This window comes from Phodopus roborovskii, unplaced genomic scaffold, assembly GCF_943737965.1.
Source record: "Phodopus roborovskii unplaced genomic scaffold, PHOROB, whole genome shotgun sequence".
NCBI classification, from domain to species: Eukaryota; Metazoa; Chordata; class Mammalia; order Rodentia; family Cricetidae; genus Phodopus; species Phodopus roborovskii.
The window spans coordinates 894,455-921,700 of record NW_026126545.1 but is presented as its reverse complement, the minus strand read 5'-3'; the positions used below and the strand labels follow the sequence as shown (position 1 = coordinate 921,700).

The following is a 27,246-nucleotide window of genomic DNA, read 5'->3' as shown; positions in this document are numbered from 1 at the left end:
GTAAGTCCATTTGTAGGAATTTGTCTTAACAATGTTATCTGAAATGTTGGTAAATTTTAACAAGAAATGATGAAGCCATTTATGTGAACAATATTAGATACATACAATATACTTGTACCATGATATACGGCTGCTAAAAACTTTGAAAAGTTTGGAAGACAATTATATCAGTGAAAACTATGCTCTAATGTTAAACAAAAGTATATAATAGTCTACTATTAAGTGTATTAATGTATTATTTTTAAGAAACCCAAAATTATTTAACTTTATAAAAAAGTAAATACAAAAAAAGAAATATAATAAAATACAGGAAATACTAAACTGAATGCCCAGTTACCATGCCATAAACATTCCTGTCCAGTGCAGGACAGCAGCTCCAAGCTGGTCTTAAGTAGAGGTCTCCCAATAGTGTTGCAATAGGTCTCTGTCCAAGGGCAGCCCATCCAAAGACTTGCTGATAATACATTAGCTATCCTAGTAGGAAAGCTTCTAAGTCAATGGACTTCATGCTAATTAGGATGGACAATACAATTGGCTCCTTCTTAATCTGAGATAAATTGAGTATAGGAATTAAGAAGGCCAAGAAGATTGTGTGAGAGAAACATGGAGAGTGGCAGTTTCCTAACAAAACTGTAGATTCTATGCTCTTCAATCCCAATAACTCCATCCCTTAACATACTCATACATACACATACATACACACACACACACACACACACACACATATATATATATATATATATATATGCACACATATTAGCATGGACACATACATACAAAAATAATGTATACTCATACACAAATACACATATATTCACACATGCGCATACATACATACATGTACATAACAGACACATGGGCACATATATATAAGCATACCACAATGACCAAAGAATCTCAATTTTATTTATGCCTAAGAAATCAGGGGCAGGGTGGTAATCAAAAGGGTAGAAAGAGAGAATAACCAGAATGTATTATATACACGTCTGAAATTGTCAAAGAAGTAACTTAAATCATGTTGGGCACATGTAAGAAGATAGAATAGGTCTCTGGTTTGAATGCCCAACAAAGCTATCCTTATCAAGGCTTCTGTTCTAACATCTTATGATTCAAGCCTCATTTATATCACTTTCCCCAGAAGCAATACTATTTTTCCTTCGCAACTTAAAAATGTGGAAATCTACCTTGAAACAGATCCAGGACATAAAGAACAAATGTGACAGAATAATAATGCTTAAGCATGATAAAATGGTAAGATGAGACATAATGAAGAACAGCCCCGTGTGTCCAGTAAGGACAAAGATGACCTGGATAATTTCAATATAAACTTATTCAAGACAGTGCTAGAGTATTTAGTCTCAAGTTTTTCTGAAAGTGTAATGTTCACAGGGCACAAAAGGTTTATCCTAAAGCTTATGCTCTAAAATCAACAACAAAAAAGTACCCTTCATCTCAAGTCTATGGGAGTAACTTAGCTGATATATAGCACTTACCTGACATGCACAAAATCCCAGCTGTATACCCTAGCCCCCGAACAAAATAGGTATAGTGGTGCATGCCTGTAATCTGAGCATTTGGGAGGTGGAGGCAAGAGGATCAGAAAGTTCAAGATCACTCTTAGCTACACAGCAAGTCAGAGGCCAGCTCTGGGTTTGTAAGAGCCTGTATAGATAGATTTAAAAAGGAGAGAGAGAGAGAGAGAGAGGTGGAATAAAGGAAAAAGGGAGGCAGGGAGGCAGGGAGGCAGGGAGGCAGGGAGGCAGGGAGGCAGGGAGGCAGGGAGGCAGGGAGGCAGGGAGGCAGGGAGGCAGGGAGGCAGGGAGGCAGGGAGGCAGGGAGGCAGGGAGGCAGGGAGGCAGGGAGGCAGGGAGGCAGGGAGGCAGGGAGGCAGGGAGGCAGGGAGGCAGGGAGGAGGAAGAAAGCAAATGCTGTATCTGGCTGGACAATATGAGCTCCAGATCTCTCTGTTTACTGGAATGCTCTGTTCTGTCAAAACTTTTTTGCCTGAAGCATGATTTTTGCCCAGAGCCTGTGAGATCCAAAAAAACATTTGAAAACTGCTCTATTGGGTGGTCTGTACCATCTGTGGCCTGGAACAGCTTCTTGTTGCCATTTTAAAATCAAACCTTCAACTGTTGTCTCTTTTGTATCAGGATTTAGCCAAGTATGGGACATGTAACAAATTCAACCTTTTAAGTTCTTAGTTCTTCATTCTTCCACAAAGTCATTTAGAAAGAGATATGTGCCATCTAACTAGCTGACTAGAAAATGAGGAGCTGGAGAGACAGCTCAGTGGTCAAGAACACTTGTTACAAAGGACCTCAGTTCAGTTCCCAGCACACACAAGTACCTGTAACTGCAGTTCTAAACGATCCAACACCTTTCAGGTGGGTACTAATACACACGTATTGCACATTAAAACATGTAAGTACTCCACTCACACATCCACATAAAATAAGAATAAATAAATGAATAAATGTTTAAAAAGAAAGCACAAGAGATATGCTGGGACTCCTCTGGCCTCTCCAGCATAGCAGTATCTAAAGGAGTAAGGTATTGGTTTTCTAAACTGACAGAAAAAAGTGAGGCTGCAAAAGTGTCCTCTATACCCTGTGGTCTTCTGTATAGACATTAGATTTACATTTAAGAAGTAAACTCTGCCCCAATGTTTCCTGAGTACGTGAGCTGGGCCAGTCACTTGTCTCTCGAGGATCTAGTTTCTGCACAGATAAATCAATGAAATGAAATAGGTCTGGAGTCAGCATGTTACAGCCCATAAACTGAAGATGGATGGCCATCTGCTTTTGTAAGTGATTTTTTATTAGAATAAAGCTGCAGCTCCTCCTTCGTGCATTGTCTCCCACAGGTTTAGATTAAAACAGAGCTTATTGGCTGGAGCAGAGAGTGTATCACTTGCAAAGTCTAAAACATTGCCCATCCCTTTTCAGAAAACAGTCACCAGTTCCTGACTAGAAATTCTCTGACATCCTTTCCTAACCTAAAATCTGAAATTTATTAAAACTAAGCCCAGTTATTTTTTAATGCTTCTCTGTAAATGCTTTAAAAATGAAATTCAATGTCATGTAGTAAACACATAACACTCCACTCTAAAAATGGCACACAAAGTTATGTCAGTATATATGATTCAGTGTTCATTCTTTTAGAGGGAAGCTTCTTGAAACCATGAGATTATATTATATTTAAAGTATTAAAGCAATACTTCACCAAATAGAAATTAATTTGCAATACATTTGTCTCTGAAATAAGAAAAATATTGGATTAAAAGTTAAATAGTTCATGAGAAAGGGGGAAATATGCATGTTTTCTTGAAACTTGAGATAAGGTAATGAGAGTAGTGTAGGAAGTTCACCCATGGCCACTCCCCCTGCCTATACTGCCTATACTGCCAGCAACAGAAGGACTCACTTGGTTTTGATCAGAGGAAAATAACCAAGAAATAGAAGTTATATATATATATATATATGTATGTATATGTAAATGTATATGTATGTATACATATATATGTGTGTATACATACATATACATATGTATATATTCGTGTGTGTATATACATACATACATACATACATACATACATACATATATATATATATATATAGAGAGAGAGAGAGAGTGTGTTTTGGGGATTTTACAATGAGCTAGAATCAAGCATCTATCTAGGGAAGGTATAGGCTCACTGGAAAAACAGCCTGGGGAAATCCATTGTATCCTGAAAATTGAATTATCTGGAGCAGAATGCCACTATACAGATGTTAGGAAATGCAATCAGGCTCTCAGAGCCAATGTATTCTGCCTTTGCAAGGACCTTCCTGACCATTTCCATAATTTCCAATTCCCGCAGTTGTACCACTCCACTCAGTGCTGCAGGCTAAGCCTGGGCTGTGACTCCAGACAATTGGTGCCTATGTGTGGTCTCTAGACTGAAGTCACAGGGTCACCAAGAAGCTGTGAAGAAAAGTTAATGCTCAGGCCCTGCCCCAGAGCTACTAAATAGAACTACTAAATTCTCCTAGGCCCTTTGTGGACTCTGATGAATGACTAAGTTTGAGAACCACAGATCTAGGATAAGTTTTTGCTTCATCTACCAGGCTGATTCAGCCCTCAAGGCTTTGCCCTTTAGCCTAGCTGAGAAGTAGGATCCTGCTAACTGCGGATTGAGTCTCTCCACATACTGAAGTGCAGCATCATATAAAGCCTGCTATGTAGGTTCTTCACATTCATTCTTGCTCCATCATGGTATGCCCACGTCTCCTTACTGTATCATGCTGTCTTGCTGATGGCAATCTCACACTTGCCCATATCTACCAGTGAGCATCTTCTATCTTGTGCCCTCTAATCATTCAAGTTTACTCCATTCTACAGAATGTAATATCCAATCCAGGGAGCACTGGAAGTTTGAAAAGCCATATATTGCATTCACTCTTTGGCATTTCACTCTTCAGATATTCTGTGTTACAGTGAACATTTAACATGATATAAATGTGGTTATGGCTTTGAAGTAAATTATATAGGAGTTCTAATTGTAACTCTACCACTACCCAGCTGTATGCCACTGATTTAACATTCTTTAAGCCTTTATTTATTGTGGAATAAGAATAATATCAACTTCACAGCATTGCTGTTTTTTTTAACATGGAATGAAAAATATCTTACAAATATAAATTATTTGTAACACTTCTGATACATAGTGAATACTGAATTAAAAATAGAATGTTACCAAAGGCTGAATGATTAGGACTACACTCAGGTAGTCTCACTATCATGCACATTTATGGATATTTTGAGCATCTTCATCAGATCTCAGGGAAATCTCTCATGGTTTTAATTTGCATTCATTTGTAGCAGAGACCCCCTTAAAAATACAAGAATAAAGAAGATGGTGGATTTGTTCACACAGGCCGGCATAGAATCCTACATCTTTCCAGGTACTCTTTATTGTTTCTGCTGATAAACACTAAGCCTGCTGTCAGTGTAAATTAAATGCAAGGTTAAAACATTCTTCACTGACTGAACTGGTGAGCAACAACAAAATTAAAATAAAATAGAACAAAATAGAACCAAGCAAACCAGCTTTGGGAAATATGTTGTAAGGAAAAAATTTATGTGCACCACTAGGATGTATATATGATGATGTTTACCAACATTAATATAATCGAATGTCAGCATAATAGTTATTGTAACAAAAACAGATATAGTTCAACTCACAACAAATAAACTACTGTAAATTTTTCTAAATCTGAATGCATAACATATAACCATTAAAATCATATTATATTTTAAAAGAACAACATTATATCACTTGTGGAAAATTGATGAAAGACAGATTGTTGTGATAAAAATAAACTAGACTCATAAAAATTGTAACTGAATGTGTTTTCTATCATTATGGAATGTAGGGGAGCCTAACACTGACATAAAACTAAAATTTGGACAATCAGGGTGTTGAAGGGGAAAACGGAGAATAAAAAATGGGTGACTATGACCAAATGTGTATTATATGCTATCTTGAAATAGCATAGCAAATCTGATTTTTTTGTACAACTAATCTATGTTAATAAAAATAAATTTATATTACAGAAGGCTAAGGTTTTGGCTTAGTGGTACAGCACAAGTCAGCATGACAAAGGCCTTGGACTCAGTCCACAGCTCACAAATAATAGCATGTTATTTATAATCTTGCAGTAACATGAAGACGTGGTGACACAGCCAGTGAGGTACTCAAAATAGGCACAAAGATTACCTGTCTGCATACGAAAATACGTGTATACATACATACACACAAATACACATATGTAATCTATAATGGGACATATTAAAACATAATGTTTATGTACATATATGCAATATTAAGATTATTTGACTCAAATTAAATGTTCTCACTACTGGTAGAATTGGCTATAATTTTTATTTTTACATTTAACTTTATTGTCTTTTACAATTTTTCTACAAAAAATCTCATGATACTTTTGAAATTCCTAGAAACAAAGAAATAATATCTTTTTCATGGCAAATGGCCACATTTTCTCTCAATTTCCTGAATATACTTAGGAATCTCTCCTCACCTCAGCTCAAGTTTTTCTTTCGTTTATAGCAAGTGCTTTCTGAACCAAAATTATCAATTAGCTAATCTAAAGCAAGAGCAGAGAAACACTGACTGGAGTGTTCACCTCTGGGGCCCTGTCTCATTTGTTCCTTTTAGGAAATGTCTTCTTCCTCCCTTGAAATTCTACTCATCCTACAAGATCCACTCAATGTCTCTTTCTCCAACCATATCTCTCTCTCCTCTCTTCTCTCTCTCTCTCTCTCTCTCTCTCTCTCTCTCTCTCTCCTGTCTTCCTGTCTTCTGTCTTTCCACATGTATACTCCAAAGTCCAAGAACAATTGATCTGTCTTTTGCTAATTACCTTGCATGCCTTTAGATCTTACAGCTTGCTAGATAAAGGTAGTAGTATTGGTAGAATTGAAGAATGAATATACTAATGGTTGAAGGTGTAAGTTTCTGCCTATTTTTTTCTCAATTGGGAATGAGTCTAATATGGCCAAGTTTTCTAATATGTCAACAAAGAAAATGTATTATGCAGAAGTTTCCAGTTTTAAAAGTTTTAGCTCATTAAAAATACCCAAACACTGGGCAAACAAATTAAACTCAAGACCAGGTCCAAGTTGAATATTCTCTGTGGACTCCAGCATCCTCATCTCCTCTATGCCACTCAGTACCTTGCACACATTTTCTCATAGTGGCCAGCACCAGCAGGCTTCCAAAGAAGTCAGTCAGGAATTGGCAGGAATGATAGGAGCCACAGCAAAGATACATCATCTAACATTAACATTTTATAACTTGTTTTGATTTTGAACTTTCCTTCAAAGAACCTTCCAAAGGTAAAATGAGAGAGAATTCTTTCTTTGTGACTCAAAAACAGAAACCTGTTTCCTGTACTTTGTACTAACCCAAGAGCTCTGTCAGCACTCAATAAATAATAAATTACAGTCATTTAATTACAGCTTTTATGCATCCAGGTCATGTTATATTGACTTCATATTCATAGTCAACTTTCCTACCACTTAAGAAGAAAGCAGTAAGGGATAAAAGGCAAACAAAAGACAAGCCATGATCTAAGGAAGAGATGCAATTTTTGTGTCTGCCTCAGAAGAGCTGAATCAGGCAGGGAAAATAGAAATGAATCTGAATCTAAGCCAGATAAATACCTCATAGCAAGCAATAGGAGAGCTGTACAGTGGCATCCTAGCTCTCTGCTGCATTACCTCACAGCCATGGACCAGAAGCATTACCTAAGTGCTTTTGCCTCATCTAAGGGGGGCACCTTAAATGAGGGTAACAGAGATGATCTAATAAAAGGCACTGTCTCAAAATCAAATAGCCAAAAGATGTAGCCCAGAATCTTGAATGTGCCCTTAGTCTAGATCCAAGAAAGCATGAGATAGAAGTGAGATCACCTGTGCAGATTAATTCTTCACTGGTGGGAAGAGAATCATTGCTAGCTTAGAACACACAGCCTCAACAACTCTGGAGGCCCCGCTGACTAAGAGGCAACATTCTTCCAGCTGCCACTGCTGCCCGAATGGTATCAGGATGTGGAGGTATAAGTTTATCCACACAGTCAACAGAGGGTGTTTGCCATGTTGCTAGCCTGGCTCAAACAACAGACATTTTTTCTTCATATATCCCTCACTGTAAGAGGAGATGGATAATAAACAGTTTAAAAAGAAATATCCAATGGTTGTACATTTTGTTCATAAAACAAAACAGTAAATTGCCGTAGCATAAAGGGGCTATGTTAGAATGGTAGTCAGAGAAGAACTCTGAGGAAGTGACCTATTGAAGGGATGCTTAATGACAAAGAAGTGGCCATGTCTAGTTTGAGGGTACCAGCATCCCTCAATAGTAAGTGCAAATGAAAGAAACTTTTTTGTGTTTGAAAATTTTAAAAATTGCATATGTATGAAAATTAGAATATAGCAACAAGGCTGAGGCAGCAAGAAACGAAGCAAACTGAGAACCCTAGGAAGGTATCACGTTCAGCGTGCTCTTAAAGCCATGGGGTGGGGGGGGGAGCTTAAACACATGGGTACCATCAGATATGCTGAAACCAGTTTTATTTGTACAAATAGGCAATAGAGACCTGTTGACATGTCAGACCAAGAATCATGTATGCTCTACCACTTCCCTAAGTTTGAGGGAGATTTTAACTTGGGCACAAAGGAAAAGATGGTGGTAAAGTTAACACCTGACAGGTTCAGAGAAACCTGTGTTATTATTTCAGGATGCCTCCAGGGATCCATTCAAGCAAAACCCTGTCAACAAACTGGATCTTCCTTGAAATCTCCACAGTTCCCCTCTGTTGTCTGTCTGGCTCACTGAATCCTTTCAGCCTGTCATGTACTACATAGTAACTAGCACATGATAATCACCCAGTCCCACAGCAAAATTCACACAGGGATATAAAGAATATACAGTTTAAAGAAATCTTGTATTAGCACCAGCTAGCTTCATGGGAAGTGAGCTGGCCATAGGACCAAGGTTTCCTTCAACATTCTGACAGTTCGAGGGCTATAGCACAAACAATATAAACCCAGAGACAGATATCAGGAGTCAAGCTTAAGATAAGAAAAGCAAAGCAGCCAAACCACCAGAGAGTTCTTACCTCTTCCAAGGCTGGGGTAATCCTGTACTCAATGTAGCTGGAGACTGTCAGTTCTGAGACCCTGCTTCTCCTGTCTTATAGACCTCTCTAGGACTGGGATCAAAGTCATGCTTCACCACTTCCCAGCTTCTATGTCTAACTAGTATGGCTGTTAGGATTAAAGATGTGTACCACCAATGCCTGGCCTCTATGGCTGCAGCTAGCTTTATATTCTGATCTTCAGGAAAGCTTTATTAAATCATAAACAATATATCACCACAGAGGGTCATTATTTTAATGAGTCAGAGCTAACTTTACTTAAGTATTAGAAACCATTATACTCAAATCTGGGCTCTTCTGAAGAATTATAACTGTTGCAAAATGTTTTATTCCACTGTGTAAAGATTTGACACTGAGATTTGTTTAATAAAAGCTAAATGGCCAATAGCTAGGCTGGAGGATAGGTGGGAATTCCAGGCACAGAGAAAAAGCAGGAGAAGGAATCCAGGCAGAGATAGACACCAGAAGACATGGAGAGGAAGTAGAAGGTACAAGTTGGAAGAAGGGTTACACATGACAGAACAGAGATTAAGATAATTGGGTTAATTTAAAGTTTAAGAGCTAGTTAGGAACAAACCTAAACTATAGGTAGAACTTTCATAATTAACAAGAAGTCCCATTATTTGAGAAGTGTCACTATTTGGGGACTGGCTGACAGGACAGAGAAAGATTCATTACATATAATCTTACTGCCAACTCTTTGTTTATTGACATCTCACAAGGTGACCTCACTCATGTATTGCTGAGACCCCATTCCACTTGGGGAGTGTGGGTAAGTGATGAATCACAGAGTAGAAACTTGATAAAGAAGAAGTCAGCACTATACTTACATATCCGTATTCCAAATCCCAGCACCAGCAGTAATTGCAAAACCTCACGAAGCATGCTCTGAGGAAATCACCAATGAGGATCGTGACATAAGTGGTCAGAACATCAGAAACGGTGAGTCGCACAAACTCCTGGTATGATACAGTCTTTATTAATGAACACATTTCTGTCTTCAGATGACCCTAATATTGATATCAAAACTGTCATGTTTCTAAGTCACTGGCTTGAAGACTATGGCTAAAAGAAAAGTAAAATAATTAGGTATACCTAGTAAATGAAAATAACTCCCCTGTATTTTATTACTCTTAACTAAGCAGCTCCATCCCCAAATTTCTATACCAGCTTTCTTTTACTGGGAAACATTATGAGACAAAAGTTTAAAAGCAAATGGAAAAATATTCATCATGTATAGATTTTAGGTTTGTATCTATCATTGGATTGTATGCTTTAGAAGTATAAAGTGTATATGGTACATGGAAGAAACTTCAATGGGGTTGCTTAAAAAGCACTGGAATTAGTTACTCTCCTTGAGGTTGGCCAAATTTATGACAAGAAGCTGCATGAGAGGCTTACAGTTGAAGGGGGTACAGTCCATTAACCAGGGAAGCATAGTGGTGTGAGTGTGAGGTGGCTGGTCACAATACTAACACAGTCAGAAAGCAAAGAATGAACATCAGTGGGTTCAGGCTTACCCTACCCCAGACATCCCCTCAGTGACCCACTTTCTACAACTTAATTCTATCTTCTAAAAACTCTACCACTTTTCAAACAGTGCCACCATCTTGCGATCCAATTTTCAAACACATGAATGAGCCTATGGAGTGTACTTCACCACAATGGTGAGTTATTAAAAAGCCAAAAAAAAAAAAAAAAAACCTTGTTTTCAACAAAAGCTTTAAAAAATCTGTAGAGTAAGATGCTTGGAAAACTTATTTTTACAAAACATCCATGTATGCATATATGTGTATATGAGTATATAAGATATGTGCATATATACACACATATATACATATGTATATATCTTCATATATGTGTGTGTATATATATGTACATATATGAAGATAAAAGTTGTGGAAAAGTCAAGTCACTTCTGTGGCATGGGTTTGAATTTAAATGCAAAGTATGTGTATTGTGAGTTAGACAGGAAGGTCACTATTACCTCATGGAAATATATGACAATAAGCATTAATAAAAATGGTAAATAATTATATGTTTTCCTCACCATAGTTTATTCCTGCTGTTCCTTTTCTGTTTCTCTTCAATTATTTGTATCCTGAAGACTAAAGACACTGAATGCATAAAGTCATAATTTTGCAAAGGTCAAGGATGGGGATATGATCAGTTGACAGAATGCTCACCTAGCAATTACAAAACACTGAGTTTGACCAAGCACTGTGTTAACCAGCAGTGGTGTAACCAGTGACCCCAGCACTCAGGATACAGAGGCAGGAAGATCTGAAAGTCAAGGTCATCCTCAAATCTGGGGTCCATGAGTCCAGTCTTATGAAAAAAATAAGAAAAGAAATACCACTATTCTGTAAAAAGCCTTTTGATTTTTGACTTCTATCCATCTAGATAGTCTCCTTTCTACTAATGAGTACATTTGACTCATAGAGCAAGTAGGCATTTGACATAGTCATCAGTAAACTTCCAGCCTCATGCTCCAGAGTTGTGCCTCCTAAACTCCTGTCATCATCAGTCATCATCACCTTCCTTGCCATGCCTGAGTACCATATAAAACATTTATAACTAATATTTATTTTATAATATATTAAAATAAAATATATACATCAACTACCTTCGGTATGTTAGCTGCAATATAAATATAATAAAAAAGCAAAAGATTATTGAAAACTTAATATGCATTTAAAAAATTAATTTAGCATTAATTCCCTTGCAAAGTAACTCATGACAAAGGCCTATAAGCAGCAGGACATTTTGACCTCATAGCAGACGAATAGACAGAAAAAATGAGGGAAAAGAAAGAGCTTTTCCCATAGGTGTTTTAAAGCCTCTCATCACTGGGCCACACAGTTCCTCATCCTTGTAGGGGGCGCTGCATACAGCTCCCTGTGTTATTCTTGTATTGCTCCTCTGTTTCCTTTTCAGTCTTACTGGCCTTCTTTTAGACTATCAAACTCCAAACTTTCTCAGGGTACTCGGCCCTGCATATAGCTTTCCTCTTCCAGCTTCGCCTAATTCGCCTAACTTACCTCCTAACTCAGTTTTTTTACCAGCTGACAAACACTGTCATAGCATGACTGAGGCAAGCTTCCTTTGCTCCCTTAGACAGATAAGAACTGTGGAAAAAAGAAACACTTAGATTCCATGTATTTTATCTGTTTCATTGCCAATGTATATCTGAAAGCCTTTTATAATTATATAGTCACTGGCCTTGCTTCTCTCTGTAATAAATAGGCTGTGCTTTTCACAAAAAGGGGCCCATCTTTCAATTCCTCTGTATTCTTAGAATCCAAAAGTTGTGGGTGTTGCCATTAAGTAAATATGGGATGAGTGAATATTTGCTAGTAACTCCTGGTTATTCTGGAATGCAACCTTTCTCTTCTATATTCTCATTCTCCCTTTTAGTCCCTGGTCAATGTTAAGACACTGACAACATTGTCTAGAGGTAGGGTGGGAGGAGTTTTTTTTTTAAGGTTCCTCAAATAGCCCGGGAAGATTTCCTGAGAAGAGAAAATTTCAGAGCTGTTAGAAAGTCACTCATGCCTCCTCCTTAAGTAAGGGTTATCACCCAATAGCTGAAGCATTATTCTTTCCCAAGGTATGGCATTTTACTTAAAATCCACAAGGAGAATCTGAAGATGGTAGTATAAATTGTAAGTATCAAACTCACAGATAGCAGAAGAGATGTACTGCTATAGAGAAAAGAGAACCTTCTGAAAGAGTGGCTCAGCTACCTCAGGAATGCCCTCCATGCATGCAGACAGCATAAAGGGGGATCATGTATGCAGACAGCATGAAGGGGCACACGTATGCCAACAGCATGAAGGGGTACATGTATGCAGAAGTCTAGAGGCTATGCCTAGTGATGATTGTGTCTCATGGGGACAATACAGTGTTGAACAAAGATGCAAGCTCCATAATCCCACTGTCACTGTGAGGGTAAAACTTAGCTCCTGCCATTGACTTCCTATAAGGTCTTGAGCGAATCTGTCTCTCAATATTCTCATCTATAGAATGGTGATATTCAGGTGGCTTAAAATTTCAAGGAGCTAATGCTTGGCACATTACATGATCATCAGTGTTAGCCATTCTCAGTGTTGTCCTTATCACTTGGTTTCTTATTCTTCCAGATGCAATGTCAGCCATGGCTTCGTGTGCCTACTTGTCCCACAGGAAAGATTCTGCTGTTTGTCTTTCAAATACCACTGAAGGTAATAAATTAGTACTTGAGAAACACTGCACAGCTGAAAGGAAAGCCAGTTCATTGGGTTTTTTAGAACCAAGAGAATTTTGAGTGACAAGGCATCATGGAAAGAGAACAAAGTGGAAGACATTCCTGGAAAAGAAGAGCTAATACCTGAAATGTTCCCATAGAATCACGAGCTTTTGGGGTACATGTTCATAATTACATAAACTCGGCTGGCTCTGCCATCTCTTCATTTTTCAGTCTCTAAAGGATAGAAATATTTCCAGATACATGGATGGAGATACTGATATCTCAAGGGCTAGTGCTTACCAGCACTCAAAATTGTATCCACCAAGTTACCTTCACTCTCCCAAATTCCATTGACCTAGTTCAGAATTCCATATTTCCTTTCTTCCCCCAAAGGGTATCAAACACTTACGGGAATGTCAGCAGAGTCAGCAGGGGGAGGGTAGTGTCCCTTAACAGCATGTTGAAGGAAGTGGGGAGAGAGTGGCAGTAAGGAGCAATGATGAAATGAGAAACTCACTACAGATATAATTCCCCAAAACAGCATACAGCACACATGTTCTGAGACATGCCATGTTCTGGGGCCTCAGAGAAGGAGAATTAAACACATGGTTTCTGTGTTATTATGAGTAAACATGATGGAGGACTGTCACAGAAGCTTCTGTATCAGGAATATAAATTTCTCTCAGAATGATACCGCAATGTCTAATGGCCATCCTGATCTTAGACTTTACAGTTATTCTGATCCTGTTCAGCAGGCGTTGGCCCTCTCAAAGGGTAGGATTCCTAGCACAGTCCAGAAGAGAGCATCTCAAACTGCATGTTTGCAAACTGTACATTCTAAGGGTGTCAGTACTCAAATGCTGGGCTGCAGATATAGGGGCTAGGTTAGTTGTGAAGAAAGAGTCCATGAGAACATACTTCACACAGAGCATTGAAATGTAAACCCACAAGTGACTGCCTGTCTTTGATAGAACAAACTGTCATGGACTCTGTAGATGAAAATAATACAACTATTTTCTCATGGTTCAGAAAGACAGAAGTCTAGAATCAAAGTGTGGACATGCGGAGAATCTGCTACGTTTCTGACTCCTAGAAGTTGTCCACACTCCTTCAGCTATTGCCCCTTCTTCCATCTCTGAAGAGCATCACTCCAACCTCTGCTTCCTTTGTCATATGGCAATTCTCTGACTTTGACTCTGTGTTTCTCTTATAGAGACACCCCTTGTAACTTTATTAGACTCGCCCAAAACAGTTCAAGGTCATTCATCCTGCTAAGCTCTGACATGTGTAATGTGCATTTTTGCCAAGTATGGCAACAGACACACAGGTGAACAACTTGGGCCCTTGCTCTGCTTACCACACCATAGCCTACAGTATCTCTCTTTTAAAGTCAGACAAGCTTTATTTTATTATTCATGTATGTTTCTAGAGGCATGTATGACTTGTGAAGATCTGAAAATCTAGCAGCATTCACTTAAGGAACTTATCTGATCCTCAAATACTTAAAAAATAAACAAAGCAAATTTGTTAGACTATTACTCCTTTATGTCATTTTCAGTCATATATATATATATATATCTATATATTCACACACACACACAAATATATATATATATTTCCCCCCATAATAGAAGTCACAATGGCTTAACCTCATGAACATTAGACTGAGAGTGAAGGTGTCTTTTGAGTCCACACTTGCTTACATTGCGTTACTTGAGTAAGACTTGTGCTAATATATTGATATTCTCATTCTACAGGAAATATAATTTTTAAAATGTGTTCAATTCACAGAGACTGATATGATGACCTGCTCTATTCTAGAAATACTAAAATACACTTCAATTTGTCTGCACTTGATGAACTAAGGTTGAATGCACATTAAGAGTGTTTTCTCCAATGAGATAAAATTACAAGCTTCACAAAGCATAAATAGAATCTGTACAGAAGTGGATGAGTCTGAAACAGCCTCTGTAGTTGTTTTTGTTTGGTTTTCTTTCCCTTTATTGGACAGTAAACAATGAGACCTTGTTTCTTTTATCTGGTAAAATATCAGCATTTACATAACCATTATAAAAAAACAAGTAACTTAAAATAGCATTTCTTTTAAAGCTTAAGGGAAAGTCATTAGATTAAAATTTGATATTATAAAACAACTAGACCTTTTTTATAAAAACAAATAACACTAAGGCTCCACATAAGCACTGTTTGAGTCTGTATCTAAATTTGGGTGCTTTGTTAGAGTATAATAGGTGGCGTGAATCTCTTCACACAATTGTAAGCTATCCTTTTATGCACAGCTATAAAAGTGCTGTAAAAATAAAATGTGTTTATCTCAGGGGATGGATGTGAAGTCTCCCTGAGTTAATACATATGAAATTCAGAGCCAGCAAAACCTAAATATTCAAATGTCTCTATTTTTATTAATAAACAATAAACAAAAAGGCCTTAGTTTGGAGGAAGTATTCAGATCATTTGGTCCACTAACAGCATACACTTTTCTTCATAATGTTACCTGTCCCACCATTGTTTCCCAGCAGGGTCCTCGTGGTACATCTGCAGGGTGAACAAAAAAGGGTGGTCCTGTGGTGTTCCCAGAGAGAGATTCATTGTAAGCCTTAATCATGTTGGCTTCCCACAGGGTAATATTGGCTTTCACGAGCTTCTCCTCTTCAATCTAGATATCAAAAAAAGTGGACAGGAAAATCACACAGCACAGTTTCAAAGACATTCCTGGTCATCTCCAAACTGGGAAATTAACATACTGATGACAAGGACAATCCAGACACAAGGCTCACCTTGTTGTTAATCTCATCCATTAAGGCAAGAATAAATACATACAAGTTGCCTAGAAGAAGAGCAAAAATGCGCCCCAGCAGCCACTTCAGAGCAATGAGTGGATGGTAATCTTCCAGTTCAGCAAATAAGTCAAACAGGGTGGGACAGAACATCCCCAGGAGGGACATAACCATGTTCATCTACAAGGAGACACAGGGATTGGGGCGTTTCCATTAATACTGCTTCCCTGTAGAACCTGGGAAGATTTTTCAGCTAAGTCCCATTGATATTATATAAAACCAAGATTATGCCATGCATTCTTAGTATTTGGTCTCAATAAAATGACAAAGACAGTATTCAATTGATATTTACAAGTTATATATATGAGCTTGCGGATGTACTCGTAATCATGTTTCATTGGTATAGTGAGTGCACAATTTATATCTCTCTATCTCTCTGCCCAGAGAACACACTGTTCTATGTGGCTACTGACTGTGAAATGTTGATGCATGGCACTTTGAAAATGAGTTAAAGAGGAAGGACAGACTGGAAGTAACTCCTCCTGTGACTTACTCTCTAAATACCTGGCTCAAACTGTCAGCACTAAACATTTTTTTTTTTTAATTTCCCCCTGTACCGCCCATATTTTGAATGATTAGAACTACCAAATATATCTAGAATACAATCACTAATTGTTCAAGTTTTTACTAAGAACATCCTATTAGAATGATCAAGAGGATCTACAACTCAGCATGATATAAAATCAGTGTGAAATATTCTCAACTGGACCTAAAAAATGTAGCAGAGTCTGTACAATTATATATAACGACAATTTCACTTTTGTTTCATGTGGGTACCCATAAAGATAGCTGCACACCATCTTGGCACAAGGACAGAGAGTTCAAAGCTGTTGTCAGCAAGTCATAAGACCTAAAGATCAAAGGTGTGGCTACAGTAGGATGTTTGGCTGTCTTAGTCAAAATAAAACAGACCTGAATCTGAGGTGTGGCTACTCTTGACCTCAAGGCTAGGGAACAAGAAGTTGAAGCTAAGGTGTGGTTACTGATCCCTTAGAATAAGTGAGAAAGAAAAGTCTGTTCCGTATACTTGATAGTGTGTTCCGCTTTTTGGTTAAGGTATATAAGAGTGATGAAAAATAAACTCGTGGCATTTCAGTATTGACTGATCTGTCCTCCTGGCCTTTAGACTATCTATCTCTCTGTCTTTTCTTTATCATCTATAGCTAGCCTTTCGCTCATCCACACTCCCCACTCAGGTATGGACTTGGGGCCGTTCAGCTGGCTCCTATTGAACCCCACAAAGACCACTCCTGACAGTTTCAGTAGATACATGAACTTATTTCTGAGTCTCCATTATTGTATCCACTTGTAGCTAGAGCTCAGGGTTCCTCTAAAAGAGATATTAAACCCTTCTTAAAGAGTTATTATTTTCAGGATATTAAGGTAGACTGGCTTAAAATTCACTGTGAGGTCCAGGTGGCTTCAAAGTCAGAAACTTTCTCACCCCAGAGTGATGGGAAGAAGTTAATGATAAGCAACCATTAGCCACTTAGTATGATTCATTTATACCAAAATAGGACCATTATGCCATGAACCAAAGCTGAATGAACATTTTTCTTATACTTACTGTCAACATTAAGAGAATATTTTGGGAAAAAAAAAACCTGATAAATTCTTTGTGTTCTCTGTGCTATTTTTGACCTTTTGGGAGAAAAAAAAATCCCTTTATTTAATAACATCAACAGGTTTCCATGGAACAACTGTAATACTGTTATCTTTAACCATGTGGTTCATTTGGGTTGTTATCACTTCTGAAGTTTTTATACTGTTTTTACATAGAGACATTTTTTTTCTTTTTTCTTTCTTTCTTTTTTTTTTTTTTTTTTTTTTTTTTGGTTTGTTTGTTTTTGTTTTTGTTTTTCAAGACAGGGTTTCTCTGTAGCTTTGGAGCCTGTCCTGGAACTAGCTCTTGTAGACCAGGCTGGTCTCGAACTCACAGAGATCTACCTGCTTCTGCCTCAAAGTGCTGGGATTAAAAGCACAGGCATTCTTTTTTTTTTTTTTTTTTATTTCTACTGAATCACTTGCCAGCTAAGACATTTCTAAGAAGTCATACATTTATAAAGAGTCATCTCAAAATTCTTCCATCTATAGAGCTTTGCAGAAATTTCCATCTGGGATGCTTAAATATCCCCATAGCAAAAATTTGCACATGCTCTGAAAATGCCCAAGTTCAAATTAATGTTGTGTGGTACACGAAAATATTTTATGTACCACAGGCTCTTGTAATAACTCAGGACCAATTATTTCCTGATTCGAAATCTGTATTCTAATCACCTCTCTCCTACACACTAATTAGGCAGATTCTCTGCAGGCAAATTCGGCCAAGAGCTGGTTTTCCTCATTTGAATAGCTGAGGAACAAAGGCTTTGGCAAGAAAGCATTGGAGATGTTTCACTGGGATTCTTGTGAAAAGGCTAGAAACACAAAATTAAGCAGGCAATCTGAGTGCTTCTTATAAGATAGGTATAGGAACTAAAGACAAAAAAAAGGAATATGGCCTTTCAGCTGTGGAAATGACATCTTCCAAGAAAGCAATATTGGGTTGTAGGAAGAGTCTTAGAGTTGAAATAAAACATCAAGGCTCTCAACATGGTTTTCCTAACTTTGTCTGTCATACTGCCTCCTAAGATGCACAATTCCCTCTATAAAATATCCTCTTCTCTCTTCCCATTCTAACTTTGCATCTTGACATAGATGAAAAACCCAACAGCACAGATTTGGAAACATAACAGGAAGATGGTGAAAAATGTGCAGAGGGGTGGATAAGCAAGAGAGCAGAATGGAGCACCAGGCAGAAAGCAGCCTTGTCTCAAGTTCAACTGCAGAAACATAGCGCACAAAATAGCAAGTATGAGTTTCGAAGCATGTTAAAAGCATTCAGAGACGAACTTCATTCTTTTCCCACCACCCAAGGGTGTCAGGATCTTGCTGTGCAAATTCCTGGGATCGCTTCACCGCCCAAAAGATGAGGTATCCACTTGCACCAAGTGTTAGGAACACGAAGAAGTTAGCAAGAAACCTCAGGAATCTGATGAGGTGGATGTTCTCCTCCACCTGGGCCGCTCTTTCTTCTATGATGGCTTCCTGCAGCCAGGCAAAACAGAACACAAGAGAAACACTCCTGTGAAAAAGACTATGAGTTGAGAAAAACAAGGAGCAAAGCTGTAAACTAAATCTAAAGTTCCATAAAGTAGCTGAATAGTGACAGAACAGGACAGCCAGTGAATTGGTAGAAGCTAAGTGTGGGGTTAGCATCTATTTCAATTCAAGCTTGAGGCTGGCCTGAGCTACATGAGATCCTTTTAAATCATAACACTAGGAGAATCTACATTCTAAAAGATACTTCTTTCAGTACTTGATTTTTACAGGGGATGGGGGTCATGTAGGGTTTTGCTTTTATGAAACAATTTCATGTAGCTTATGCTGGCTTTAAACTTGCTTTGTAGCTGAGGCTCCTGCCTCCAATCTCCAAAACACTGGGATTATAAGTGTGTAAAACCATGCCCTGCTCTCCAGGTATTGCTTTAAAGCTATGTTGTAATGCTTTAGAAGCAATTTACTGAGCCTACATGTTTCTGCAAATGACTAAGGACCATATTTGAACTATCTGATAACCAGTGAGCTCCTATTTCAACCAAATAGCAGTATTTTATTACTAAATTTGGAGAAGAAAAGTCCTGAATTAAAAATAAAGCTGTTACAGGTCACAGGCTGTTTCTGTTGTAATCAGACTCATGTCACATTATAGTAGGCAGCAATGATAAGAACATCGTTCTCCTAATTGTCAAAATATTTGATAATTCACACAGAATGTTTCCCAACGATACCCTTAGGATACAAAGAATGAGCTTTTGGGTTACCTTAAAGTTCATTGTGATAGAATTAAATTTGTTGTCAGCTGTTTCAGGATTACCAATCAGATAGTCCCAACTGCAGAAAACCTTCCAGCTGAAGTTGAAAGTATTGTCATCACCACCCCCATCATCACCAATATTTTTGGTCATCCTGTAAAAGCAGGTGTTTACTACAGCATCCAGAAAAAAGTAATACAGGCAGGCAAGGGAATAAAAAGACAGCAGTCACAGGTAAACTAAAAATTCAATGTCTGGATCACATTTTAAATAAGTTATTCATATAAATAGACATTAGAAACTTTGATTACTAAATTTTATGCAGTTTATTTAATTCTCTTATTCTGTAGTGATCAAAAACTGCTACACACTGCTGATTTTAATACCTATAGTGACTGGCAGAATAAATCCCCTGTAGAGAGAAGATGGAGTTATTTTAAGGCTGATACAAAGCTGCCTGAACTATATTCTTCAAGAGAAACTAACACAAAGACTAGATTGGAAACCAGTACAAGATGAAATGGTAGGTCTGAAGCTGGAAGCACTAGCCATGCCTTTGCTTCCAGTTCATTTCCGGTTCCAGGCCTTTTCCGGAAGCACTGCCCATGCTTTTGCTTACAGTCCATTTCCCTTGCTGAGCCTCATAACTTCAGAGTCTCATTTTATTCATGACTAAGTCCCCAGGCACTACATAGCTCTCTAGATTATTCATAGGAAAGATACCACTCATTGTTTGCAAATGAATAACTAAATTTAGCACCAGGAAATGTTTTGCCAATAAACACATATATCATGAATAGCCTTTTATTTACATGATTGTCATGGGATTGCTTTCCAGTTCTATCCTGGACATTACACAAGGTTTTGACAATGTCATCTTCGCTTCATCAATATTTGCCAATCATCCTAGACTGTGTAAGAAGAGAATTTTTCATTTTGAATCTCAGAATTATAGACACAGTTCATAAAGCAGTGACATGAAATGGAACATGGTGACTTTAGACCTTTCATCCATCACTGCCCTTCTGTTCCAAGCACTCTTGAAAGAAGGCCAACTGCAGCTTGGAGAGGAGGAGGAAACAGTCATTGTGCTATGCTGGATCTGCTGGCAGGTCATGTTCCCAGAATAAGTTGGCTTCTAAGAGCCTTCCAAGGCACCTTTTAAAAGGGTCTGATTTTCATCTTTAGAAACAGTGGATAGAATCATCTCCAGTGGAAATATTGTTGACAAGTAAAATATTAATGTGAAGTTCATGAGGGCTCTAGGTTTTTTCTCTAAGTATATGAGAGAATTATTCAACAAAAGGGGACATAATTGGTGGTTGGAAAACGAGGAGGAAGACACACAAATTTGATGCTAAGATTCAATTTCAGGAAATATGGAAGACTTTAGGCAGTGTTTGGAATAGGTCACAGATACTTTTGTTAAGTAAATACAAAAGAAGTTAAAATAAAATGATTTAGATAATGACAATTTAAATAGAATGAAGAAATGTTTTTACTCCTTTGGGAATTTTGTGTGAGGTAGCCTGTCCCTGATTCTAATGTGATCTAGAAAATAAATAGGTCTTGTAATATACATATGTTTGAGAAGTTTATATTTTTTAACAACAAAAATTTAGTGCAAGAGTCATATCAAGGTAATTTAACTCCAAAGGGATTTTGCAAGAGACAAAGAATAATTTTAAATAGATTTTAAAATTATGAAAGGCTGCCTGAATCTCTGCCTGTCTGATCTCTGGCCTCCACCACCTGTCCTTTGACAGAGTTCCAGGCCCTGGACAGAGATCCCCACAGGACCATCCTGAGTCCCTTCCAGCTGGATCTTTGACACCCTTCACAGGACCTCTGCTGGAGCCTGATCTTTGACCTCCATCGCCAGGCCCCTGCCTGAGGAGAGACCTCCTAGAGAGCTTGGACCACCCAGAGCTAAAGACATCGAACTTCTGACCCACGTAAGCCCATTGGGCTTACAGAGAGAAACCCCACCTGCACGCACTGGAAGAAGCAATGGGAGGACAGCAATACAAGAAACCACCTAACAATAGACAGACAAGCGTGACACCATCAGAATCTAGGGACTCCACACCAACTAGACCTGAACACCCCAAAGCAGATGAAGTAGAAGAGAACGACTTAAAAAATAGCTTCATAAAAATGATAGAGGTCCTCAAAGACGATGGGAGAAAATCCCCTAAAGAAATGGAAGAAAAAAAACAAACAAAAAATTGGAAGAAATGAACAGATCTCTCAAAGAGAGTACAGAAAGCCAATAAAAACCAAACAGGTGAAGGAAACAGGTCAAGACTTGAAAACTGAAATAGAGACAATAAAGAAAACACAAACTGAAGGAATGCTAGAAAAACTGGGCAAACAATCAGGAAGTAAAGACTCAAGCATAACCAACAGAATACAAGAGATGGAAGAAAGAATCTCAGACACTAAAGATGAACTAGAAGAAATAGATTCATAAACCAAAGAAAATCTTAAATCCAACAAATCCTTAATACAAAATATCCAGAAAATGTGGGACACTGTGAAAAGGCCAAACCTAAGGATAATAGGCATAGAGGAAGGCAAAGAAGCCAAGCTCAAAGGTGCAGAAAACATATTCAAGAAATGAAGAAAACTTTCCCAATCTAAAGAAGGGCATGCCCGAGAAAGTACAAGAAGCATACTGAACAACAAATAGAATGGACCAAAGAAAAATAGATCCCTCTAAACATAATAATCAAAACACCTAACATACAGAATAAAGAAAGAATATTAAGAGCAGAAAAGGAAAAAGGCCAGGTAACATATAAAGGCAGACCTATCAACATTACACCTGACTTCTCCATGGAAAATCTCAAGGCCAGAAGGTCCTGGATAGATGTTCTACAAGTACTGAGAGTCCACAGATGCCAGCCCAGGCTACTAAATCCAGCAAAACTCTCAATCACTATAGACAGAGAAAACAAGATATTTAATGACAAAGCCAGAGTTTCACAATATGTATCTACGAATCCAGCCCTACAGACAGTTCTGGAAGGAAAACTCCAACCCAAGGAAGTTAACTACACTCAAGGAAGACATCAGCAATAGATAATCCCACTTCACCAGAAGCCAAGGGTAAAGCAGGGCAAATATATTCACAATACCACAACAACAAATCTAAAACAAACAAGCATTGACAATCAATGATCCTTATTTTCCCTCAACATTAATGGTCTTACCTCACCTATAAAAAGACACAGGCAAAGGGACTGAGAACGAAATCAGAGAAACATTACCCATTTACAATAGTCACAAACAATATAAAGTGTCTTGGGGTAATGCTTACCAAACAAGTGAAAGACCTATATAGCAAGAACTTTATGTCTTCAAAGAAAGAAATTAAAGAAGATACCAGAAAAATGGAAACATCTCCCATGCAATGTTGCAAAAAAGCAATCTACAAATTCAATGCAATCCTCATTAAAATCCCAGCACAATTCTTCACTGACATTGAAAGGATAATACTCAACTTTATATGGAATAAAAAAAGACCCAGGATAGCCAAAACAACCCTGTACAATAAAGAAACTTCAAAAGGCATCACCATTGCCGACTTTAAGGTTTACTACAGAGCTATAGTCCTGAAAACAGCCTGTTATTGGCACAAAATAGACAAGTAAACCAATGGACTCGAATCAAAAATCCTGATTTTAACCCACACACCTACAAACACCTGATTTTTAACAAAACAGCTAAAAGTATACAACGGGAGGAGGGAAGCATCTTCAACAAATGGTGCTGGCACAACTGGATGAGGGTGGGTAGAAGACTGCAGATAGACCCATGTCTATCACCATGCACAAAACTCAAGTCCTAAGGGATCAAATACTTCAACATAAATCCAGCCACACTGAACCTCTTAGAAGAGAAAGTAGAAGGGACCCTTGAAAAATTGGTACAGGAGACCACTTCCTGAACATTAACTCCAGTAGCACAGACACTGAGATCGATAATTAATAAATGGGACCTCCTCAAACTTAGAAGCTTCTGTAAGGCAAATGACACAGTTGACAAGACCAAATGGCAGCCCACAGACTGGGAAAATATTGTCACTAATCCTACATCTGACAGAGGACTGATTTCTAAAATATATAAAGAATTCAAGAAATTAGTCACAAAACACCAAGTAACCCTATTAAAAATGGGGTACAGAACTGAATAGAGAACTCTCAATAGAGGAAATCAAAAAGTCTGACAGACACTTAAGAAAGTGCTAAACATCCTTAGCTATCAAGGAAATGCAAATCAAAACAACTCTGAGATACATTTTACTCCTGCCAGAATGGCTAAAATTAGAAACATCAATGACAACTTATGCTTTAGAGGATGTGGAGAAAGGGGAACACTCCTCCACTGCTGGTGGGAGTGCAAACTCATACAGCCATTTTGGAGATCAGTATGGCGGTTCCTCAGGAAAATGGGACGCAGTCAAACACAGGACCCAGCAATCCCCTCTTAGGCATATAACCAAATGATCTATATCCATGCAACAAAGACATGTGCTCAACTATTTTCATAGCACCATGATTTGTAATAGGAAGAACCTGGAAGCAACCTAGGTGCCTCTCAACTGAAGAGTGGATAAAGAAGATGTGGCACATTTATACAATTTAACACTACTCTGCAGAAAAAAAAAATGGAATCTTGAAATTCGCAGGCAAGTGGATGAAACTTGAAGAAACCATCCTGAATGAGGTAACCCAGTCACAAAAAGAGGAAGGTGGCATGTACTTGTTCATATATGGATTTTAGACATATCGCAAAGGATCATCAGCCTATAATTCACACTGCCAGAGAAACTAGGATAGAAGGAGGATTCTCAGAGAAGTGGGAAGGGACAATATCTTCTGAGCATATGGGGAGTGGAGGGGCAGTGAGTGGAGAAGGAATTAGGAGAAAAAGAAGGGGAGGAGAGGAAAGCACATGGGACTAGAAAGACTGAGTCAGGGGAGTAATAGACAAGAAGAGAGAGAGAGAGAGAGAGAGAGAGAGAGAGAGAGAGAGAGAGAGAGACCATAAAAGAGGGAGCCATTATAGGTTTGAAGAGATAACTGAACCTAGAGAAATGTCCAGAGACCTACAAGACTGAACCCAACTAACAATTTGAGCAACAGTGGAAAGGCTACCATAAATGCCCTTTCCTGATAATGAGATAGATGACTAACTTATCTACTATCATGGAGTCCTCATCTAGTAGCTGATGGAAACAGAAGCAGATACCCACAACTAAACATTGAGCTGAACTGCAATCCAGATGCAGAGAAAGAGGACAAGACCAGGCTACAGAAACACAAAGAGACAATTGACCTGAACAAGGGGGCTAATGGGCCCCCAGACAGATAGCTGGGAATCCAGCATGGAACTGACTCAGACCCCCTGAACATGGATTGATGGGAGATATCATTCTGTATATGTTTCTCATACTGGTTTAATGAATAAAGCACTGTTGGCCAATAGAAAAGCAAGATAGGTGGGACTAGGAGACAAGGAGGAAAGAGGAAGTAGTAAGGAGGGGTCAAGATGGAGAGTTTGGGAAGACGAGAGATGCTGGCCCCTTTTCCTGGTAAGAAGACCACATGGAAATACATAGAAATGGGTTAATACTTAAGACAGAGCTAGCCGATAAGAAACTAGTACCTGGCCAACAGAATTATATCAAATACAGAGTCTCTGTGTGTTAATTGGGGCTGGTGCGGCGGCGGGACAAGACCCGGCAGCGGGCAGAAAAACCGTACTCCTTTACAATGTATCTCAGCTAGAAGTTCTGAGTAGTATAAGGGACCTCGGACAGTGGAACTAGGATGTATTCCTGATGCACAAAAGGACTTTGGGAATACATCCTCCATGGAGGGATACTCCTTTAACCTAGAGATTGGAGAGGAGGCCTAGTCCCTACTCCAAATGACTTGACAGATTTAGATGACCTCTCATAGAGGGCATCACCCTACATGTTGAGTAGGGGGGGTTGGTTGAGGGGGGCAAAGCATGAGGGTAGGAGAGAAGGAAAGAGGGTGGGAGGGAGGGAAAAAAGGAGTGAGGGAGGATGAGGGAACTGGGGTCGATATGTAAAATGAAAATAAAAAAAATGAATAAAAAAATTCTGAAAGGCCACCCAGAACAGGCTAGAAATTTATCTTTGTCATCATGAGATGAACTAGTCTTCCTCAGTGATTAGGAAAATAAGAATGCACTTAAGGCAGTTGTTCTCAACCTTCCTAATGCTGAAACCCTTTAATAGAGTTCCTCATGTTGTGGTGACCCCAACCATAAAATTATTTTCATTGCTTCCTTATAACTAATTTTGCTACTGTTACGAATCATGTTGTAAATATCTGTGTTTTAACAAAGAAGACCCTAAGAGAGACATACATAGTCCCCAGGAGAAGGGCAAAGGGACAAGATCTCCTAAGCAAATTCTGAGCATGGCAGGAGGGGAGAAGGGGTTAGGAGAAAGAGAAGGGGAGAAAAGTGGGGGAGAGAAGGGCATGAGGGAGCAGGAAAATTGAGTCAGGGAAAGAATAGAGGAGAGCAAGAAAAGAGATAGCATAATAGGGGGAGCCATTGTTGGTTTAAAGAGAAATCTGGCACCAGGGAAACATCCAGAGATCTGTAAGAATGGCCCCAACTAACTAAGCAATAGTAGAGAGGCTATCTTAAATGCCCTTTCCTGATAATGAGATTGATGACTACCTTATATGCCATTTTAGAACCTTTGCCTAGTAGCTGATGGAAGCAGAAGCAAACACCCACAGCTAAACACTGAGCTGAACTCCTGGAATCCAGTTGCAGAGTGGGAGGAGTGATGAGCAAAGGGGTCAAGGCCAGACTGGAAAAACCCACAGAAACAGCTGACCTGAACAAGGGGAGCTCATGGACCCCAGTCTGATGGCTAGGAAACCAGCATAGGACTGACCCAAACCCCCCCTATACATGGGTGTTATTTATGAAGACTGGGCAGTCTATGGGGCCTTTGGTTGTGGATCAGTATTTATCTCTGGTATACAAATGGACTTTGGCAGCCCATTCCACATAGAGCGATACTCTCTCAGCCTAGACACAAGGGAGAGGGCCTAGGCCTTGTTCCAAATGATATGATAGACTTTGAAGATCCCCCATGGAAAGCCTTACCCTCCCTATGGAGCAGAAAGGGGATGGGATGGGGGTTGGGAGGGGGACAGGTGAGGAAGGGAGGGTGAGGGAACTGGAATTGACAAGTAAAACAAGCTTGTTTCAAATTTAAATACTAACATATTATCATAAAAAATAAATAAATATCTGTGTTTTCCAATGGTCTTAGGTGACCCTTGTGAAAGAGTCATTTGACCTGCTCTCCACACACTCTTCTCCACCAGGGGTTATAACCCATATTTTGAGAATTACTAAGTTAGAGAATGGTGTTCAAAATTCCATTCTGGCTATGTGAGCATGGCCTGGTCACCAAGATGCTGAACCTTAAATTCTTCATCTCTTCCGCAAAAGCAACTGATTTATCTTTACTCACTACCCAAGACACACTAGAGGACTAACTTAGTCCTATGAAGATGAAGAAG

The 27,246-nt window shown here is 38.7% G+C and overlaps 1 protein-coding gene across 1 annotated transcript in view; it reads right to left on the bottom strand.

The window, feature by feature from the left end:
• The window catches only part of Tmc1 (transmembrane channel like 1), a 108,278-nt gene that overhangs the window by 15,348 nt on the left and 65,684 nt on the right, over positions 1 to 27,246 (bottom strand). Inside the window, exons 8-12 of the mRNA XM_051200167.1 lie at positions 19,670 to 19,814; positions 18,699 to 18,893; positions 15,747 to 15,926; positions 15,464 to 15,625; positions 9,554 to 9,682 (exon numbers count right to left, since the gene is read on the bottom strand). Of these exons, the coding sequence (XP_051056124.1) occupies positions 9,554 to 9,682; positions 15,464 to 15,625; positions 15,747 to 15,926; positions 18,699 to 18,893; positions 19,670 to 19,814 (811 nt within the window). The remainder of the gene's footprint in view (positions 1 to 9,553; positions 9,683 to 15,463; positions 15,626 to 15,746; positions 15,927 to 18,698; positions 18,894 to 19,669; positions 19,815 to 27,246) is intronic.